This window comes from Bubalus bubalis, chromosome 9, assembly GCF_019923935.1.
Source record: "Bubalus bubalis isolate 160015118507 breed Murrah chromosome 9, NDDB_SH_1, whole genome shotgun sequence".
In the NCBI taxonomy this organism is placed as follows: domain Eukaryota; kingdom Metazoa; phylum Chordata; class Mammalia; order Artiodactyla; family Bovidae; genus Bubalus; species Bubalus bubalis.
In genome coordinates, this window is record NC_059165.1 from 66,879,749 (window position 1) to 66,894,271 (window position 14,523).

Here is a 14,523-nt window from a genome sequence, read left to right on the forward strand (position 1 = left end):
GCGTCTGCTTTCCCGCGTTACCGACGAAGTTAAACAATTTGGCCTGGACGTTCTCAGGGGCGAGGCCCCACTTTCCCTGTTCGCGCCCGAAAGCCAGCGCCAGGGAGCGAAGTTCCCGACCCCCGTATTCTGACAAGGCTGGGCCACTCTTTCTCCCCAAATCACCCCGAACCCTGCCCGCCCTTTGTGACCCCGGTCCTCCTAACTCCCAAATGGGGCGCAAAAAGAGAAACGAGCGCAAGCTCGTTCGACACAGCCAGGAGAGGAGTTCCTCCCTCCGTAGTCTAGCTGCGGGTCTACGAGAAAGGCGATGGGGTCCCCCATAAGAAAGGGCGAGGAAACGCAAGGGCGCGCGGTCCAGCAGGGCCACAAGTTGGGGAAGAGGAGAGGGGGAAGGGTCGCGCACGTGGCCGGGGGGCGGGGCTGGCCGCTTCCGCACCCCCACCGGGCCACGTGGGGAGCGGACCCCTCCCCCATCCCGACCTGGGGCGCGCCCTGGACCGGGTGGAAGCGTCCGGGGAAGGGGCGGGCCCCCGCCGGCCGCGCGCCTTAGCGCGCGGTGGGCGAGCCCGCGAGGAGGCGGGGCGCGCGCCGAGCAGGGAAGGACTCGCCCTAGGGGGCGGGGCCCACCCAAGGAAGGAGGGGCTTGCCGGGATGGGGCGGGACTCACTCCGGAGGCGGGACCCTACCAGGGACGGGGCGGAGTTTCCTGGCGTGAGGAGGGGGTCCTCTGGGGACGGACTGGAGGGAGCTACTGAGGGAAAGGCGCGCCAGAGAGAGCTGGCTCCTCAGCCTGCTGCCCGGCGTGGGGAAGGCGCGCTCGGGGAGGGAGGAGGGCGTACTGCGGGGCCAGAGTGGGCGCGACATGGGGCGGTTCCTTCAGCCCGGGCTCCGCCCCCGGAGGCCTCGCGCAGAGGGCAGGGTGGTAGAGGGCGCGCCGGACGGGGGGCGTGGCAGCGCGCCCCGAGGGGGCGTCCTCCGGGCGGGGCGGGCCGCGGCCGCCCCCGCGGGCTCCGGTGCGTCAGGGCGCGTCAGGCGGGGCGGGGCGGGCAGAGCGCGGGCGGCGGCGGCGGCGGCGCGCGCCGGCCTCCTCCTCCTCCTCCTCCCGCACTCGAGCAGCCGCCACCGGCCGGACGGGCGCCGCTCCTGCCTCTGCTCCGCCCGCTCGGCCGCGCCGCTAGCCCCTGCTTGGCATGTCGGCAGCCGTGGCGTGCGTGGATTACTTCGCCGCCGACGTGCTCATGGCCATCTCCTCGGGTGCCGTGGTGCACCGCGGGCGGCCGGGCCCCGAGGGCGCGGGCCCAGCCACCGGCCTGGATGTGCGCGCGCCGCGCCGCGAGGCCGCCCCGCCTGGACCCCCTGGGCCGCCGCCGCCGGCCCCCGCTGTCCTAGGCCCAGGCCCCGGCGCCACCGCCGCCGCACCCCACCTGCTGGCTGCCAGCATCCTGGCCGACCTGCGCGGTGGGCCCAGCGCCGCTCCGGGGGGCGCCTCGCCCGCCTCCTCTTCTTCGGCCGCCTCGTCCCCGTCCTCTGGCCGCGCCCCCGGCGCCGCGCCCGCCGCCGCCAAGAGCCACCGCTGCCCCTTCCCGGGCTGCGCTAAGGCGTACTACAAGTCCTCCCACCTGAAGTCGCACCTGCGGACGCACACAGGTGAGCCCGATCGCGAGCCGGACCCGCGCGGGGGCGGTCTCCCGCGCCCCCTCCCCCGCCGGGACCCCGAAACTGCGTGGCGCGTCGGGGGCGGGGAGGGGGGCGCGCCCGGGCAGCCGCCGCGCCGGCCGGGAGGGCGGGGCCTCGGTGGGTGGGGCGCGCGCGGGGGGCGTGGCGGCCACGCGGTCGGGTGGCGAGCGGATGGCGGGCGCGGAGGCAGCCGCAGGAGCTCGCCGGGTGCCGGTTGCTGCGGGATCCGCGGGCGGGATCGGGGCTCCTGGGTAGTCCCCTTCGCCTTCGGCCTGGTTTCTCTTTTGTTTTCCGTTGGTTTCGAATCGGGGCGGTGGGCAACGTGGTCGAAGCGCTCAGTTCTGAGGTTCTCGTCTCCTCCCCTGCCTTGGTTTCCTTATCTGTAGAAAGGCAGCAGGCACCGTGGCGCTGCCTCCGAGGTGGTCGCGAGGATTCACCCCGGAGGGCGGCCGAGCGCCTGGTGCTCGGCGAGGTTGGGGGATGCCCGGCACGTTTTCTCTGTCCTTTGCTGTGTTTTAGTAAGGCGGAAGGCGGGGCTGGGAGTGCGGGTTAGGGCTTGAGCCTCGGGAGGAGGGGGATCCCTGAGGGCGTCATGTTATCCCCCTGTTTCCCAGCGTACTGGATTCCTCCCACCAGCTCCGGGAGCCGAGAAGACTTGGTGGCGGGGGAGGGCTCGGCGATACAGTCACGTCTCACCGCCCAGCCCGGCGGCAGGGGGCTCTGGCCATCCTTTCACTCGGGCACCCCCTCTTTTTCCTCTGCGGTTCCTCCCAGTTCTCCCTATGAAGTCCCACCTTCAACCCTGAGAATTTTTTCTTGGGCTGGGGGCCAGGGGATGGTGGTCACCAGCCTGAGTTTGAGCATTGGAGGTGATGCTTCAGTTGGGAAGGGCAGGGAAGCTGGGTGGGCGTGGGCTTGGACTCGGTGGTTCTGCCACTTTCTAGCACAAGACCTCCTCTTCTGGGTGGGTTTTTTGTCTGTATAAAGGGCTCTCTGACGCCTTCTCCTGAGGGTCCTTACGTGGGTCACGTCAGGGCACATGGACATAGTTCAGTGGACATGCTCCCCTTGTAGGGACACGTGGAGGGCCGAGGTGGGGCTGGCCCTGGAATTGTGGCAGAGACAGGGATGGTGTGACCCCTGAAAGCGGCTCAGACCCCCTGGTGCCTTGGTTCTTTTCCCGCACTCTGTCCTGCTCTCTAGGTCTGGTGAAGGGTGGGGGGGCAGGCCACCTCCCATTGTGGCTCCCCAGGGACACTTCCCCAGGGTTTGCTGGGGTTTTAAGGACCTCCGTGAGTCCCTAGGCAGTATTGACTGCCCCCTACGCCCGTGGAGGAGAAAGGACTCCTTGTCCAGTGCCTGTGTGTATGTCAGTGTTGCCATTCCTGGCTTTAAAGAGAAACTGAGACTCAGGAGACAGAGTCGGGGTGTTCCAGTGATGGGTGGGGGAGGGCAGGGAGCCATTCCTCCACTGCTTGCTCCCTTGATAATAACTGCTGGGCACTGGGGGGCACCTGGGTACTGAGAGTCAAAGTCCTGCACCCAGGCTCTCTTGGTTCCAGCTTTGGATGCTTTGGGGTACCTTCGTGCTTAATGATGGCTAATGTGGCATTTTTCTGGCACTCAGGACCACCAGACTCTACCTTACCAAAAACCTCTGTATCAAGGCCTTTTGGCTTTTCCAGCCCCCAGGGGTGGGGAAGTCATACCTGTCTTGGGTCTGTACGATAGAGTGGTGTTGCCCACTGCCAGGGGCAAGCCTGGGGACAGATCTGATGAACAGCCTTAATTAGATGCTGGCTGTCTGCTGCAGGAGCCAGTGTGCCCCAAGGGTCTTTGGGAGGGGGTCCTGTCCCACCCATCACTGCCTGACAGCAGCTCTTCTCTCTGTAGAGAGAACTCCCTTCCTGGTCTGGCCCCATTTTACAGATGAGCAAGCAGGCCCAGCAGGAGCCGTCATCGTCTCTGCTCCATTTGGCACAGAGGGTTGGGGTGGGGAGATGTGGAGGGGTGATGGGGTCTTCCTTGGGGCCCCACAGCTGCAGGGGAGCAGCTGGGAGCGGGGATGGCTGGCTTCCAGTCCCCTGGGTCTGCCCTGCAGTCACTGGCCTACAATGAGCTCCCCTGCTTCCGCGTGGGGCAGGGAAAGACTTGGAAGCTGCGGGAGATGTTGACGCGGTTGCCATGGATACCGAGATGGCGAGGGAGGGAGGTGGGGCGGGGGCGGAGGCGAGCTGGCAGTCTACTCCTTGCTCTCCCCACCTCCCTCATCTACCACTGTTTTCCTGCCCCAGATCCCCCAATGCCCAGCACCTCCTGGGGGGCTCAGGCCCCTCCCCACAAGGAGCTCAGATCTGGAGTGGGGGAGACCGTTAGTCTTTGGCCCTGCTCACTCCTAGACCGGGTCATTCTCTGTCTGGCATCCTGGCCACTGTAGGGTGTTGAGCAGCCTCCCTGGCCCCCACCTGGGGCACCTTCAGTTGTGACAATAACAGATGTCCTCAGACAGCACACAGTGTCCCCTGGGGCTTGCGGGATCTCTCCTGTTGAGACCCCTGTCTGGTTACGCCTGAGAAAGAGTAGCTGAACGTTGATTGTGTGTGAGAGGGGCACTGTGGGGATGACCCGATCCCTGTCTCCCGGGACCCCTGGAACGTTGTAGGGGGCGGTGACAGCAGTGGTGATGGAGGAGAGGCCTTCCTGGAGGAAGCAGCTTCTCTGGCGGATGCTGTGGGTTGACTGCAGCCTGGAAAGGCGTGTCTCAAGAGAAGGGCAGCACCGTGGCTGCAGGGGGTGGAGGCAGGGACCCTGGGGGGTGGGCTGGGAGGCTAGGCTCTGGTGGAAGGTGGGGAGGGGGCCGAGCAGGTGAGCAGTCTGGTTAATCCCCAGGGCAGGGTGGGGGTGGGTGGGGAAGCAGGCCGGCTTTGCAGAGGAAAATCCGTTTATGAGGACGGGATTAGGGTCCAGGAGAGGGGTTGAGGAGGGCGGCTGTGGTGTGGGAGGCCAAGAGAAGCCCCGTGACACTGGGGACAAGAAGTGGCTAGGGGAACCCCTGTGTGCTGACCCGGGGGCGGGGGTGGGGGTGCAGGTGGGGGTATTTTTTGCTGAACAGGCCCCCAGGAGGGGAGGCAGATGGGGAAACTGAGGCAGCAGCGGGCATGGGGGCTATGTATGGAGGCAGATCCCACCTCTACCCCTTGCAGAGCCATGAGTGCCCCTAGGGCCAGGTGGGGCTTAGAAGACTACTGGTTATCTGGGGGGCCAGAGTGTGGCAATGCCAAGGTGGGGTGGGGGGTGTGAGTGCCCAGGACTGCCTCCCCATCTAGCCCCCTTCTCTTGCAGTAGTGCAGTGAGCAGCTGGGGGCTGGGGAAGGGTGCCCCAACATTTTTTGGGGGTGGAGAGGGTGCCCCAACATTGTGGGGGCGATAACCACCCCCCACCCAGGCTCCCTGATAAAGGTGGCCCAGATGGCCCGGGAGTGGGCACATGATACCAGCCTGAGGAGCCGGCCTCCCGGAGAGGGAGGGAGCCACCCTCGCCCAGTCCTATTTCCAGAACAGCAGGGCTTTGGAACACATATGCTCTCGGGCCTGAGGGGGCTGTGACCCCTCAGCCCTAGGCACTGAGAGGGCCACCAGCCCCCACGCTGAAGATGCCAGTCTGGGTGGGGGATGTGGTAAAGCTGGGGCTGCCTGGGTTCCCAGGGAGGGAGGCAGGGTGTGAGGCAGCAGGGGGTCCACCTTTTAACTAAACAGGGCTGGGGTGGGGGGTGGAGTGGCTCCTACCTGGGGGTTGGGGGGTAAACCAGATGATGCACCAGCACACTTGGCAGCTGGTTAGCTGCTGCTGGAGCCAGCCACTCCAGCGTCATTCTGTCTACTTAGACCCTGTAGACTCTGCACATGTGTATCATGCACCCTCGAGGGGCCAGGCTTGCACCCTCAGCTTTAGGGTTGGCTGGGGGCAGAGATCACATCCAGGAGAGACTGAGCTCCAGCATAGGAAAGCTGAGAACAGAGACAGTGGAGGGGGTACGCTAGGAGAGTGTGCTCTGAAGGGTAGACCAGACATGGGATGGAGGAAGGGACAGAGGTTCCAGCAGGAATCAGGGGTGTGAGAAGCATCCAGGCTCTGGTACTTCAGACTTCAGCCTGGACCCTGAGCCCAAGAGCAGAGCACTGAGCGGGCAGCTCCAATACGGGCCGCACCAGTCCAAGCCAGAGGTAGGGCCTGGAGACAAGGAGGTTTGGAGATATTTTGTTTGAAGGGGGCTCCGATGGGATTTGTTGCCAGGTACCACGTGGGAAGGTGAGAACCTGGGAGATCTCTGCCTAATAAGCTTTTGGTGCAACAGGCAGAGCAATTGAAATGGAAAACCTGTAGGAGGAGTGGGGACTGGGAGGGAGGGAGGGAGGTGGGCAGTCTTGGGTTTGGGGGAAGGGGGCTAACATCTGGCGGGTATTTAAGATCACAGAGTGGATCCTCGTGCCTGCTGGTCGTTGTAAAGCCTTCAGGATGGCCAGCACACAGGGGCCCTGGGCCCGGCTCTCCAGACTTCACCATCAATTTTCCATTCTTTTGGCTGCATCTCTGTACTGCCCTTTGGGTTCTTTGTGGCCTGTTCAGCCCTATCTCCTTTGGAAAGCTTCCCTACTTCCGGCCCCCCACCCTGCCACCTGCTGCAGCCCCAGCCTTCTCCAGCTGTCCTGGGATGCTGCCTTACCTGAGCCCTGCCCCCGGTGCAGTCCACCTGGCAGGTGGGCATTTGTGCAAGGGTTGGCTGTGGGCTGCACCTTCCCCTCCTTAGATTAGAGATGACCTCCGGAGGTCACGGAGAAGGCTAGCTGTCGGACCCTTGGCCTCCAGCCCGGGGAGGTGGGGCACTGGCTTCCCGGCCCCACCTCACGCCCTCTTCAAAGGCGGAGCAGGCTGAGCCAGGCCTGGCGCACGGTCGCCCGGACCTCCTGGCCTTCATTTTCTGGCAGTCCTGAGTTCACCCCAAAGCCCAGCCCAAGTCAGAGGGTCAAGTCCACCGCAGCCCCGCCCACCGCATCCTTCTCCAGCGCCCAGGTAGACTCTGGAGACAGGCGGAAGGCCAGGTGCAGCCAGGCTCTGAGCCTCCGAATATTACAACACGCCCACCCCCCACCTCCCTTTCCACCCCCGCCAGTGGACTGAGAGGGTGACAGGACATGGCATCCTGTAGGCATTCGCCTAACGTTGTGGGGGCGGAAAGCCTGCGCTCCGGGACGGCCTCCCACGTGTGCACGTGCTCCGCACTCCCGGGCCACCCGGCGTGGGGCAGGGCTGGCAGCCGTCCAGCCGGCAGGGCGACCCCAGGCCCCGGCGGGAGCGGCACCACGTGAGCAGGGCCGGCTGGGCCTGCGGCTGTCCTTGACGCCGCCGAGCTACGTGCGGCAGCTGTGTTCCCGGCGGCTGCGTGCTTTCAGCCCCTACGGGCTCCGGCACCGCTCTTGCAACCTGCCCGTGGTGGTGAAGGAGAGCTGCGGGGCGGAGGGAGGGAGAGGAGAGTGGGAGGCGGGACCAGCCCCGTTGCCCTAAATGGGGAAGTGAGCCAACCCGAGCGGGAGGGCCCTTTTCCCCGCCACCGGCACCACCTGCTCCCCTAGCCCCTCCGCTCCTCCCCGCCTGCGCCTTGCAAGATGGCGACAGGGCCGCATGCCCCACGGAGGGGCGTCCCGCCCCCGCCCCCGCCACTGTCTGCCTGGAAGCCAGCAGCCCCGCCCCTATCGCCCCCTCCCCCAGACTTCGGCCCTCGGAACCTGTCGGTTCCAAGTAGGGTGGGGGGTCCTTTCCCGCGCTGTTTTGAGCCCCGTGATTCCGTTGAGGAGGTCCCCGCCCGGACCCCTCCCCCAGCTGCTGTGGACTTTGCCTTCTGGATTGTTCCAGGGGAGGCGAATGGTAGTGGGGGACAGCCTCGGGGATTTGGGGCCACCTGTGGTCTTGGGGACAGTTGCTCTCCCTCCAGCAGCACGGTTGTGGCCCGTAACTCCCCTCCCCCAGGGAGGTGGCACCAGCACTTCTGGGTTCGCAGCCTCCTGGGGCCTGCCCTCCTCCAACTGCAAGCATAACCGACAGGTATCCCACAAGAAATCTTCTGGGGGGAGTTTCTACTGGGACCCTTTCGTGCCGTGCTGGGGGTGTCCCGAGTCTGGCCAGGAGGAAGGATGGGGGAGGGGAGGTTTTACTGGGCCTCCAGGGCCGCGGGTGATAGTAGGAGCCTCTCTGAAGTCTACTGGTGCCCCTCTGCGGTTCCTCCCTCCTAGCCTTTCTCCCTAGGCAGGCCTTGCTTCCAGAGCGGAGATGTCACTGGGTCACCCTGAGATTCCAGCCCTCCCCCACTCCCCCACGGCTGCGGCTCTTGTCCCATGGCCCCTGCCGCTGGCTCCTGGTCATCTCTACCAGGGATCAGAGAAGAGCCCCATCAGGTCTCTTCTCTGATCCCTGGCAGAGGACACCCTTCAAGTCTGTCTCCCTTGCCACCTCCTCCCAGTGGGCGTGTGCAGGGTCAGCCTGGGTCACCAAAGTCCCCAGGGCCTGGTGTGGGCCTCCCAGTGTGTAACCTACCCTAACCCCACTGTGGCTTCCCCTCTCGTCCCCCAGCTGGCGTCCCCCCTTCCTCTTCTAGGTTCCATTCTATGCCGCGAGGGGAGACCCTGCCCACATATCCGCATCTATTCTCCCCAACACACCCCGCAAAATCCCTGCGCATTGGGCACACAACGTCTGGGGGGTTCCAGGGTCCCAGGTACCCCGCGCTGGGTCCCGGAGCGTGCGAACTCTGGGAAGCTCACCGCCCCTAGGACGGGCGTGGCGGGGGTCCCCCCGAGTCGGCTGGGGACACGCTGACGATACACGGTTGAGGAGAGGGGATCGGGCGGCACTGTCGTAGGGCATAGACCCCCATGGGATGGGCGGGTGGGGACGGGCGGGCGGGGATGGCGGCGGCCGCCGGGGCAGGATGGGCGAGGCCGGCCTGGCGGTGGGAGGGGTCTGCGAAGGAAGTTGCCGGTGGCGGCCCGCCCCTCCCCTAGCCTTCTGCTCTGCGGGGGCGGGACAAGTCCCGGGCTGCCTCGGGCTCCGCCCCTTCCCGCGCCCGAACCCAGGGGCAATCCCCGCCGCGCCTTCTGACCCTTCCCACCCTGCTAGCGCGGCCGGGGGTTGGGGGTGTCCCTTCACATGTTCCTCTGCTCGTAGAGGGCCACAAGGGTCAGTGGTGGCGTCAGGCACAGGAAACCGCCCAGATGATGCCCGGCACCTGCGCCCCTGGTGGTCATTTCCCAGAGGAAGGGGCTTAGCTGGGATCGCCAGCACCTGGAGCCCTCGGAATGCCCCACAGGAAAGGTAGAAGGGAGTGTCGCGGGGGCGGGGACAGCAGGAACTGTTGCCTTAAGATCGGAGCGGTCACGTGTGTGGCAAGTACACTGGGAGACACATGTCACCGAGGTGACGCCGTCTTAGGGGTAGGGGTAGGCGGACAGGCCTGGGAGAACCGGGTCTCTGTAGGTTTTCCTTTCAACTCGTGGCAGCTGCTCCCAGTCTGTAATTACCATTGTGCTCAGACTCTTTGCGAACCCATGGACTGTAGCCCACCAGGCTCCTCTGTCCATGGGATTCTTCAGGCAGGAATACTGGAGTGGGTTGCCGTGTCCTCCAGGGGAATCTTCCTGACCCAGGGATCGAATTGTCTTCTGCATTGGCAGGCAGATTCTTTCACTGGCGCCACCTGGGAAAGCTAGTAATTACCATTAGTCGTAGGAAATAGACGAGGGGATAATCACAGTGTTCGGGAAATGAGTTGGGGTCATTTTCTTTATACATTTACACGTTTTAAATTCACACCCAGAATTCAGCCTCTCGAAGGAGTTTTGCGGGGGAGGTGGGGGTGAGACAAATGACCAGCACCCTTTGAGATCTGATGGAACGGCCTTCTCTCCCCCCACACGCTGACCACTGTCTGTCCTCCACGCAGGTGAGCGCCCCTTCGCTTGCGACTGGCCGGGATGCGACAAGAAGTTCGCACGCTCTGACGAGCTGGCCCGCCACCACCGGACGCACACCGGCGAGAAGCGCTTCCCCTGCCCGCTCTGCTCCAAGCGCTTCACCCGCAGCGACCACCTGACCAAGCACGCGCGTCGCCACCCCGGCTTCCGCCCGGAACTTCTCCGGCGCCAGGGCACCCGCAGCACCTCGCCCAGCGACTCGCTGCCCTGCAGCCTGGCGGGCAGCCCTGCGCCCAGCCCAGTGCCCAGCCCGGCCCCAGTCGGCCTGTAGAGCCCTGTCCAGCCGCCCTGAGTGCACCCCCGCTGGGCCTGGGCATGGAGCACCAGCAACCCGCCTGCCGTCCCGGGCCCTGGTGGGGCTCGGATTGACTGCCAGACCGGCCCCTTCCAGTGTCCCCCGGAGGGTCCCCCCGAGTTGCCCCTGCCCCCTCGAGCAAACCAGGAGGGGGCTTGAGACTGGACCGGGGTCATCTGGGCCTTGGAGGTTGCTCTCCGGGAGGAGCATGGCCCCGTGTCTGTACATAGCCATGATGTTAACTCTCTTCCCAGCTGTTGAACAGGGACCCTAGGTCGAGGGCCAGAAGGCATCCCTTCTCCCTCACCACCTCCCTGCTTTGGGTGGCATGTGGGCCTTGGGGGGAGGTGCCCCAGGAAAGGCACCCCCTAACCAGCGTTCAGACCTGGCCCCCAGGCCCCTCTCTCCAGGTTGGGATGAAGTGTGCAGAGCCATAGGTGAACTAGGGGTTACCGCGTGGGCTGCCTCTTGTCCCCCCATACCCCGCCCCAGGAGCCCTTCACCCCATCGAAAGCCATTGGAGATGTTCAGGGAAACAGGGTGCGGCCTGGCCGCCCCATTCGGGTACTCAATCTCAGGTGTCCACACTGGCCCACTGCCGAGGGAGGGGCCCCTCAGCTCCCCAGCCGCCGGGCGGGGTGGGGGTGGGGGAAGTGGTAGGGTCTCTACAGGGGGTCCTGATTTGCTTCTGAGACTTGGGATAGGGAGGGAGAGAAATGGGGGTTCTTCCAAAGAGCAATTAGACTCACTTGGGGGGTGGATATCACGGGATATGAGTAAATGCAGGCTTATTTATTGTCCTCTGTCTGCTGGAGTGGGGGCTGCACTGCCCCTCGCTGGGTGGGTGTGCGATTGTGTGAGTGAGAGACTGGGAGAAGCTGGCGCCATCGCCGGCCTCCCTCCTGCAGGGGAAGAGTCCCCGACACTGGCCTTGAGCAGCATCATGTGACAATCAGTCCCTCCTATTTGGACCAGAACAGCCTTTGGGCCAAATGGACCCCTTCCCAGCACTGCGGATGGGGGCGAAGAGGCCCTGGGCCCTGGCTCCATCCTGCCCTCCTGGTGGTGGCAGCAGGGTGGCCCCTGGACCCGCAGTTGAGGTCCCACCCACGGGGGCGGGAAGTATAGCTCGATTTTTTTTGGACCGGGTAGAATATTTTTTCAGGCTCCAATCCCTTCCTTGATCTGGGCCCCTGTGGGTGGTCTGTTGTCCTCAGGGGTTGTGGGTGTGGGGGGAGGATCTTCGTGGTCTGAACTTAGGGTAGGGGAGGGATAAATGCCACATCCCCTCCTGGGGTTCTCCCACTGTGGCTGAGACTGGATTTCATTTTGGACAGAGACTGAAGACCCCGGCCTTGGAATGGGAAGGGACCCAGGCTCCCTGTCCCTTACCGTGAAAAGGCCTATTCCATAGCCTTTGGCTGCAGATCTGTGGCACCCTCCCAACCTGTTCCAGAAACTTCCTGTCTCCCAGTAGGGGGCTGGGGCGTTTGGATGGCACTAGTGTGGACCCAAACCGGCCCTGGCAGGATCCAGGGGCAGCGCCTAGGGTCCCGGGGAGGGGGCTGCGCCATGGTGAGATGCCTTAGCCCGGGGTGGGGAGGGAAGGGGGGAGGGGTGGGGCGGGCCTAACCTTGTTTCCCTTTGTGTCCGTCTGGATGCCCCCTCCCCGTATTGTCCCAGTGCTGGCCGGTGCTTGTCCACGGGAGGTGGACTGTGGTCTGAGGACCCAGGGAGCTGAGAACTCGCCCCTCCGCCCCTCCCCAGTGTCCGGGGGCCTGACGGGACCGGTGGTCACCTGGACCTGGTTCCAGCCATTTAACTGTGGCCCCCAGAGGTGGGTGGAGGGGGAGGGCCCCAAGGGACTTTGCTTTCGGGTGACTTCCTCCCCCCTGTCCTGCCTGGCCTCATCCTGGTATTTAATTAAACAAGTCTTTTTTAAACCCGATTCCGGAGCCTGTGTGGTTTTTCCCTTCGCCGGTTCAAGGCGGTGGGCCTTCTGGGACTCTCTGTCCCCCTTGCCAATGTGGGTCCTCAGCCTCCTCTTGCGGGAACTGAGCCAGTGGGCTGGTGAATCCGCGGACCTGCAGGCGGTCTTGGCAACGCCCCTTAGCCCTAAAGCCGGAGGAGGGGGCTGCCCTCTTCAGCTCGCGCTGCAGACCAGAGGCACCCACACCTCGGGCATCTGAGCCCCCGGCCCGCCTTCCAGCTCCGTTACCCGGCAACTGAGGCGCGGTGACATGGCGTCCGGGGGCGTCTGCTGCCCGCCCTTCTCCGGCGCCGCGGGCGCGGGGATCCCGCACTTCTCTACACTGCTCTACAGGGCTCCTCCCGAGGGTACCCCGCACCACTCCTTTGTCCAGTCGTCTGGCCGCTCCTGTATTGTATGCCTGCTGTATGCGGCTCCCAAATGGAAGGGAGAGGAAGGAGCGTTGGGAAATTGGTGAGAGTTCTGATCCCCTTAGGAAAAGTGCACCCCAGATTCCAGCCATCTCTAGAGCCCGGAAGGACAGTGGGGCTGCGGTGACACGCAGCGCAGACACTCCCCAAGGGTTTTGCTACTTTCCGCCCTCGAGAAGGTGGCAGCCCCGCCATCTGGTGGTCGCCCTCGGCATTGCAACACCGGCTCCGTTAATTCCCCTCCCCAGGGTCCTGCCCTTGGGGCCGCCAAGGTCTCTCCAATCTAGACACGTGGCCCTCGTCTTACCCTCTGGAACCCCCTCCCTCCTTGCTCTCTTTCTTACTGGAATATGGCCCGAAAGCTCGCAGATGTCCCTCCCCGGACCCCTGTCCCACTCCAGCTCTGGCAGACTTCTCTGCTTCTTTGCGGCAGGGTTCCTGGAATGCTAGGTCCGCAAGCTCAGACCCCCTTAAATCTCTCTTGCATGCACTCTCCGTGTCCCGGAATCACCAGGAGGATTTCTGCCTCCTAGACGCTCCATTGGCAGATGATTTCGGGGACCCCTAGCTCCCCTCCCCAGGTTCAGGTCCCCCTGTGCAAAGACAACCCCTGGTTCATGCCAGCCTCACCCTCAACTTTGGGCCCAGTATGTTCTTACCCCTCCCCCACTGCATATTTATCTTTCCAAGCATGCAAAATCTTTGGGGTCGTCCTTGACTCCCCGCTTTGGCTCACCATCCACATCTAGTACCTCCGGAAATCTCCCTGGAGCTCTACCTTCAAACATATCCAGAGTCCACCCATTTCTCCCCTCTCTTTTGCCTCCACCTGGTCCCACATCATGGCTCACCTGAACCAGTCCAGCTTCCCCCTGCTTGGTGCACCCACAGCCGCCCACAACAGCCACCAGGGGGCGCCCGTGAGCACCTGAGTCAGGTTTCCTTTCTCTGCGCACAGCCCTCAGGGCTCCCACCTCCCTTGGGTAAAAGTCCAAGTCTTCCCCAAGGCTCCCAAGGCTCACAAGGCCCTGTATGACCTGCCCGGTTCCCCTCCCTGCTCTCCCCTCCTCCCTCGCTCTTTCTGCTTCAACACCGGCCTCCTCCTCACCACGGTTGCTCCGATAAGCTTGATGCAGTCCTGCCCCTGGGCCTTTGCCCATACAATGCCCTCTGCCTGGAATGCCTTTCCACCAGATGTCTGCTCAGCGTCCCCATTTCCTTCTTCAGAACTGCTCAAAGCCCACCTTTCCCATAGGACTACATGGACCACTCCCTTTTCCCACCCCCCTACTGTAAAGGAAATCAGTCCTGAATATTCACTGGAAGGACTGATGCTGAAGCTCAAACTCCAATACTTTGGCCACCTGATTCGAAGAACTGACTCATTGGAAAAGACCCTGATGCTGGGAAAGATTGAAGGCAAGAGGAGAAGGGGACGACAGAGGATGAGATGGTTGAATGGCATCATCAACCAGACGGAAATGAATTTGAGCAAGCTTTGAGAGTTGGTGATGGACAGAGAAGCCTGGCGTGCTGCAGTCCATGGGGTCACAAAGAGCCAGACACAACTGAGAGACTGAACTTCCTACTTCGTTCTATTCCCCCCACCCCATAGCACTTTTCACCTTGTACTGTGATATCTCACTTACTGATTTCCTGTTGTCTGTCTGCATGTAGACACTACCTCCACCAGGGTGAGGATATTTGCTTTGTTCAGGAGCCCACCCCACTGTTGGCAGTGGAGGAGAGGCATCGAGAGATCCCAGAGGGTGAGGGGTTCTCAAGCCTCTGTGTCTGCAGGGCCAGGTGCTGAGGTAGGGAGAAAAGTGGGCTAGGAGAAGTGGGAGGTGACCTAAGAAGACTATCCCCTGCTCAGGGGGATCCTTGGTAATTGCCAGATGGTGGACAGCCTGGAAATTGTAGTTTTTCTTGCAACATTTCCCCCAATTTTTTTTTCCTGGCTGCACCGTGCAGCCATTTGGGATCTTAGTTCCCTGACCAGGGATCAAACCCATGCCTCTGCATTGAGAGCGCAGTCTTAACCACTAGACCGCTAGGGAAGTCCTCTCACAACTTTTTAAACGGGCAACAAACACATTTACACCATTTGAAAAACTAGTACT

General features: G+C 63.3%; 1 protein-coding gene across 1 annotated transcript; it reads left to right on the forward strand.

Moving 5' to 3' along the window:
* The first annotated feature begins 1,043 nt into the window (after positions 1–1,043).
* On the forward strand, positions 1,044–11,948 carry KLF16 (Kruppel like factor 16). Its single transcript, XM_025292720.3, has 2 exons — positions 1,044–1,650; positions 9,675–11,948. The coding sequence occupies exons 1-2, from the start codon at positions 1,194–1,196 to the stop codon at positions 9,974–9,976; spliced, it is 759 nt and encodes a 252-aa protein (XP_025148505.1). The 5' UTR covers positions 1,044–1,193; the 3' UTR covers positions 9,977–11,948.
* The last annotated feature ends 2,575 nt before the right edge of the window (positions 11,949–14,523 follow it).

Coding starts and splice junctions, on each gene's coding strand:
- KLF16 (XM_025292720.3), top strand. CDS start 1,194: ATGTCGGCAGCCGTGGCGTGCGTGGATTACTTCGCCGCCGACGTGCTC. Junction 1,651..9,674: donor GCACCTGCGGACGCACACAG/GTGAGCCCGATC, acceptor TCCTCCACGCAG/GTGAGCGCCCCTTCGCTTGC.